At 39.5% G+C, this 6,757-nt stretch overlaps 1 protein-coding gene across 1 annotated transcript; it reads right to left on the reverse strand.

Moving 5' to 3' along the window:
* Positions 1–3,336: 3,336 nt before the first annotated feature.
* On the reverse strand, positions 3,337–6,252 carry LOC149787967 (tripartite motif-containing protein 3-like). The gene has a single exon (XM_089975693.1). It carries the CDS (start codon positions 6,197–6,199, stop codon positions 4,169–4,171), a length of 2,031 nt encoding a protein of 676 aa, XP_089831819.1. The 5' UTR covers positions 6,200–6,252; the 3' UTR covers positions 3,337–4,168.
* Positions 6,253–6,757: the final 505 nt, after the last annotated feature.

Here is a 6,757-nt window from a genome sequence, read left to right on the forward strand (position 1 = left end):
AAATTGGGATGTTTTGATGTAAGATTTGCCATCGCCCACCCTACCCAGGCACAGAGACAAGTGTGTTTTTAAGTAAGATTCGCCGTCGCCCACCTTACCCCGGTACAGAGATAAATGTTTTTTATGTTAAGATTTGCTATCGCCAACCCTACCCAGGCACAGAGACAAGTGTTTTTATGTAAGATTCGCCATCGCCCACCCTACTCCGGTACAGAGATAAGTGTTTTTTATGTTAAGATTTGCTATCGCCAACCCTACCCAGGCACAGAGACAAGTGTGTTTTTATGTAAGATTCCCCATCGCCCCCTACCCCGGCGCAGAGACAATTGTGTGTTTTATGTTAAGATTCGCCATCGCCCACCCTACCCAGGCACAGAGACAAGTGTGTTTTTATGTAAGATTCGCCACCCCTACCCCGGCACAAAGACAAGTGTTTTTTTTTTTTTTTGTAAGATTCACCGTCGCCCACCCTACCAACCACAGAGACAAGTGTGTGTGTGTTTATATAAGATCCGCCATCCCACCCATGCACAGACAGTTTGTATCCCCTCCTTTCGATTTTGAAAACGAAACGCATTAAGGTTACGTTTAGAAAAATGCACTGAATTTGTCATTTTATTATTTAATTTATAATTTTCAACTTGATTGTTGTCAGTGAGTGGAACATTTTGATATCGTTTCAAACCGAACGGAAACCCATACTTCAACCTACTCACCGTCCTGCTCCGGGTCCTAGTAAAATGAAAGGGCGAGGTTCCTTGGACTTTATAGTTTTAAAGAATATATTCTGTAGCATGTGCATCCAGTATTTGCGATGATTAGCTTTAATAATTCTGTAAAAAAATTCTTACAAACTGAGAAGAGGGCGTAACTTATGTATGTTGAAAGTGACGTGACTTCCAAAGTTGCGATAATTTACGAAATTATTTGGAGCTACATCACTCCTGTTGTCTGTAAAAATAGACTCCTACGCAATTATAGCAGCTGTTGTTAGAAACCAAATTCCCGTTTGTTTGAAACTCGAACAAGATGATAGTGTTATAACTTAACAATTGATGAATAAATTGACTAAGTTTTGTGCATTTTATATATCCGTGATGTTTTTCGTTTTTAAAGTGTCTGTGTGTGTGTGGGAGGGGTACAAAGTGGTGGGACTAGAGGGAGAGTGTAGCATGGGGGGGTACAAACTGGTGGGACTAGGGGGAGAATGTAGCATGTGGGGGGTACAAACTGGTGGGACTAGGGGGAGAGTGTAGCATGTGGGGAGGGGGTACATACTAGTGGGACTGGGGGAGAGTGTAGCACCATTATTAACATTCTTTTATATGTTTATTCTTTTATGGGTGCCAAACACTGTCTCGTCTGCTAATAGTGCTATGACTATTCCGGTCAAGGCCAGGATAATATTAATTTTGAAAGGTATATCAGCCATTTTGAAGTAAATGTACCCAGTTATCCATACGAAAAAATCGCACCTGATTGCCGGAAGTGGCAAACTTAACATCTGTGCAATACTAAATTACTATCTCGACTGATGTAGGGTGGTCCTGCTTGCAGTTTGTTACAGCAGTTTCAGTTTGCTAAGAAGCTGTCAAAAGTAGTTTCTGTTTTGGGTTTAACGCCATTTATCAGGGCATGATAGGCTGTACGTGGTGATCAGTATAATTGGTGAAGGAAGATCCCGAAAAAACGCTGGTAAGAACCACTGACGTACATGAAGCTACTGGCAGCTTTCTCACATATTCACACTGGCCGAGTCCGAGACTCGAACCCACGCGGATAGAGGTGAGATGGCAGTGATCAGTGAGGGCGAACACATTAGACCACTGGGCCCAGCAATAATAGTAATCATGCCTACCAACAAATGGCGGCACAGGATCCATGCTGTGCCACTACACCTGTGAGCACTAACAGAGTTTATTACATTGAATAATGCTATGAAATTTCATGATTATTGAAAATGTTCAAAATGCATATTAATATTTTAAAGGAAGCATTTTTTCAGTTAAGGCACCACCATCATTCATTATTTTGGACAACTAATTGTAATTTTCTCCGTAGTCAAAATTATTGTTTTGTCTACACAGATGAAATGCACGTTACACATATTTTCAAAATATACAGACTATGCGGTACACACGTTATCGGCGAAATATGATTGGTAATACTTAAATAATACCCATGCATCCGATTCATTAATGTTACCTTTTGAGCCAATCATATTTCGCCGTTAACGTATGTGCCGCATTGTTCTGAAAATGAGTGTAACATGTATTCGATCTGTTTGGACTTAAGAAAACAAATGTATAATTCTTCTATGGAACAACATTCCTAAAGATGAATTGAGTTATTTGTAAGTAGGAACTTAGTTTTACGTCTACCACTGTTCTCTGATTAATGAAAGAATGTATCTTAGAATCTCAAACACCGTATCTCTCGGTAAATAGAACACGTTGCATATGAGCTTAAATTTGTCTCGGCATGCACAATTCGCGCAATTTTTACGTTTCGGAGCCCGTAACGTATGTTTGGTCACTGTTTTGGTGCAACGCAGAAAAATCAAGGATAGTCTGATGAATACAAAAATATCTCAGGAGTAAAACAAGCCATAGGTTATGGTTGTGTGCCTTCAACGACAGAAATAGCAGAAGGAGATTGAGGGTCAGGAGTGGAACGAAGTTTTTGGAAGTTACTTACTTCGTCTCTTATAGTATGATAAACAGAGTTCTTTGTCAGAATGTGTAGCTGGTAATCTGAGGAAATGTTGTCTCTCGGTATGACTTTTCTCTTCAGGCTTTTTTTTTTAACGTTAAGCTCGCGTAGAGCACCAGTGAGTTGGGCGCGTGAATACATAAGTAGTTTCTCAATGGTGTTACGAACTTAAAACTTTTAGCTTTATGAATAACATATTGCAGTTTCAACCAGTCCAGAGTAATAATTTGCCAAAATTGTAATATTGTAAATAAATAAATTGTCGATAATGCTATGCCATTTTTCAAAACGAGAGTCTTTCAGTTATCACCATTATTAGCATAGTGATACTTGAATTTTACTTTTGGCGGCGTAGTGAACACACATTTCAGTGTGTGTGTCTGTGTCCAAAGGCAATACGACTTTTTTTTTATTGGCCCCCATGTTCATTAATATTTATAATCTTTTATTCATTATATACTGAATCGATAGGAAATGGCAAGTAAGTGCATCGACTAAACAGTATATTTTATTGTTGTTTGTAATAATTCAAAGACTGACAATGAAAGTGGTGGATCCAGAAATATCATGGGGGTGGGTGGGGGCGTCAACAAGTAGGTAATTGGACAGAAATTACACGTCACATATACTTGAAAGATCATGCAAAGCTTTCATATTTAATGAACTCAAAGTGTAAAACATAAATGTGTATCAAATATCACGTGATAGTTGATTATATGCATCTTCGGGTGATTGAATTAGCCAGTGTTAAAAAACGTATAATTGTTTTATTACTAACTGCATTTTAAACTCACTATCAGCAAAAACTATATTTAAATCTTTCACTACATATTCATCATTAAATATATTCTCTTTAACACCTTTAAAATCAATCTTGGAAAAAACTGACAGTTTATTGTAAAAGTTCACATGCAAGTTGTACGCCATATTGATAAAGATACGAGACAAATATACACATACAAAGAATGTTTCCCACCTCAAGGCAATCGATATTTACGTGACTAGTAAATGTTGAAACTTCTAGGTCTCTCTTGATCTTGCTGAAACGTTGCATGGTATAACACATACACATTCCTATGAGACTAACAAAGGAAATTAAATCCTGGTTTCGTGCGACTTCTCTGCATCGGTCTTGGTAAGTAAAACTGGCAAGCCGAATGGACAAGAGTTTCCTGCTCCGAGAATGTGCTCCTGTTTGATGCAGTAATAAAATGTTAAGATGGTATGTAAAATTACCTTGATCTCTAGCTTTGTCATTCATGGAACCTTTTTTCCAAGAAATGCATTCGGCTTAAAGCAGTTACACTTTTCTGTTAAAGTAAAGATTTGAATACAATGCACAATGAATCAGTCAAACCAATCTGTTATTTATGGCCATTTTGCAATATTTTGCACATCACTTTTCACAAGAGTAATAAGATATCCCTTGTTTTCTCCTTCTGTTTTAGCATTTTCTTTACTTTAGCTTATAAATAAGAACTGTACTCTTGAAGGAGCCGTCACTGGTTACTAGAAATCTGTCTCCATAAGGCTCAAAAGAGATAGCACGGGGATGTACAACTCCATCAAGCAGTATCTTGATTCGTTTTCCCTCTCTCGACAGCTGGTGAACATCACATGACCCGTTCCCGCAAATATACACACATCCATGACTATCCGCGGCGACTCCTGTCGGCAGCTTCAAGTAATTTTCTGTGTACCGGAAGCGCAGGCTACCATCTAGCGTGAGACCTGTTACAGTATTATTGGTTTCGTCTGTGACGTAAATGTCGTTCGTAAAAGGATTTGATGCTACATAACTCGGACTATTGAAGAGAATATGACCAACGTTGTCTGTTACCAGTTCTTTCAGCTCCTTGCCTCCCACTGTCAATATCTTTATGGATGCCTTTTGATCATATGCTGTATCACAAGTAACCACAAGCGTTTTTTCGCTATAGGAGTATGCGATTCCGTAGCACTTACAAGAAGTCTTGAACTGCTCTATTGGCGTGATACATTCGTTGGTAATGTTCACCAAAAGCACCATCTTTTCATCAGGTAAAGTCGTAGCGGCCGTCGAAGCGTTGATTATCGTAATGTCCCATGGAGCAGAACTTAGTTCTAACTCGCTTAATAGATCTCCATCGGTCGTGAACAGTTTTAATTTCTCGTTCGCGTTATCGACAAGAAGCACATGGTCGTTTTCCAAAAACCCTCCACCCGTTAACTCAGCACATCTGCTGTCCATCGCAGACGTGGCGTCGAATTTAGACAGCTGTTGACAATTCTTCTTTGCGGAAGGGTTAAGCTGGGATGTTCCCTTCGTAGCGATTACCGTTCCTATTTCGTCGAGGGAAAGAAGAATGTGTTCTATCTCATAATTAACTGCAAAGCTATAATCAATATCCTTAATCTCACTGATTTCTCTCTCAAGTAGTGATTCATATTTTTGCACCTCTCTTTCCATCCGATGTGCAGTAACAAACAGTTCATTATCAGTACCATGTGTGATAGCCGCATACAGAATGCCTTCAGAGCTGACGATTGCCTTTTGTAGAAGTTGGCAACGGTTTACCGTATCATCAAGTTTGCTGACCTCCATTTTATGTAAAGTTTCAAGCTCATCACTGAAAATACTTTCAAGCTGGGATAAACACCGCAAAACTTCCTCTTTAATGCCTCTAATCCTGCCTAAAATTTCAGCTTTTCTGTTGTGAAGTTTCTCGGTATTAAGTCTTCTGTCAGCCACAACGTTTTCTGATTCGACCAAGCATTCTCTAATTCTGTCCAATAGCTTGTTTGCTTCTAAGGAGTCTCGTATTTCCATGGCAACCTTGTATATGGCGATGACGCTGGCGCAGTTTGTATGATGAAGAGCTACGCATTCTGCGCACAGTACAACATTGTGATCGACACAATAAAGCTCGATGCTTTTTCCGTCATGTTCTTGACATATAGTAATCTCCTCGTTTTTTGTCCTTTTACGGTCTTTGATTTCATCTATGGGGTGGACACTGTGACTTCTGGTCGCTGACAGCACCATGTGATGTCTTGCGCAGTCTTTACACATTGCTTCCAAGCAATCAACACACCCGTATACGGCAGACCTCGGCTCTGCAATTTTCTCACAAGGACCACATAAGGTCTCTTTCTCTATTTTCTCTCCACCCATAATACTCAATATAAGCTGATTGATTGGAAATTCCCGAGCCCATTCTTCTGGCGGCGATTGGCGAGCTTTCCGTGGAGCTGGAACATGCGTCCTGCAAACTGGACAAGGAAAGCCATCCCCCGTCCAAATGAAAGGCTTATTGTCAAAAATCGAGGCTGGAAGGTTTTCGAGCGTCTGACATACCTCAGCAACATTCACGATATACGCTTTTAAGCAGGTTTCACAATAAGTGTGAAGACAAGGTAAAAATTTCGGCTTTTTATAAAGTTCATGACATAGTGGACACACCCCTGGATTTCTGTATTTTAACGTCTTCATTCCCGATTCTGCCATAACGAGCTGCAAGTTAAGTAAGCTGTCGGTACATTGATCGTTTTACCTCTAAACTATACATTGTACCTGCACTTGACGTTCAGGTCGTGGATCTGGAAATATATCAAATAGCGCCACGCATTGAAAAGTGACTTACTCCTTTGGTCTGCTCTGGGGTTATTGATAATAGGTCTGGCAAGCATATCTGGGAATGTATTATTGATATCTTTGTCATTGATTTTAACCCGTTATTTCTAAACAGTGCTTGATTTAAAAAGTACCTTTACCGTGTAAGCTATCGTGCAATCCTTCAAAACGTGACTGTGCAAACAGAACGTGTGAAAAGTACTATAATGGGAGATTGTGTGAAATATGGCAGTACTTGATGTGTATTGTGTGTGTGTGTGTGTGATTTTGATTTTAACGTAGCTTTAAAAAAATTTCAGTCATATCGCTACGATGTCTGCAGTGTGGCAGTTTATAGTTGACGTGTATTTGAAAGATCTGTTAAATTTCTGGCCGATTTTAGTATTCGTCCATGTGCAGAGATATTTATCAGCGATACTTACATACAATATG

This window comes from Sinohyriopsis cumingii, chromosome 11 (assembly GCF_028554795.1).
Source record: "Sinohyriopsis cumingii isolate HCF-2022 chromosome 11, ASM2855479v2, whole genome shotgun sequence".
Taxonomy (NCBI): Eukaryota; Metazoa; Mollusca; class Bivalvia; order Unionida; family Unionidae; genus Sinohyriopsis; species Sinohyriopsis cumingii.

Coding starts and splice junctions, on each gene's coding strand:
- LOC149787967 (XM_089975693.1), bottom strand. CDS start 6,199: ATGGCAGAATCGGGAATGAAGACGTTAAAATACAGAAATCCAGGGGTG.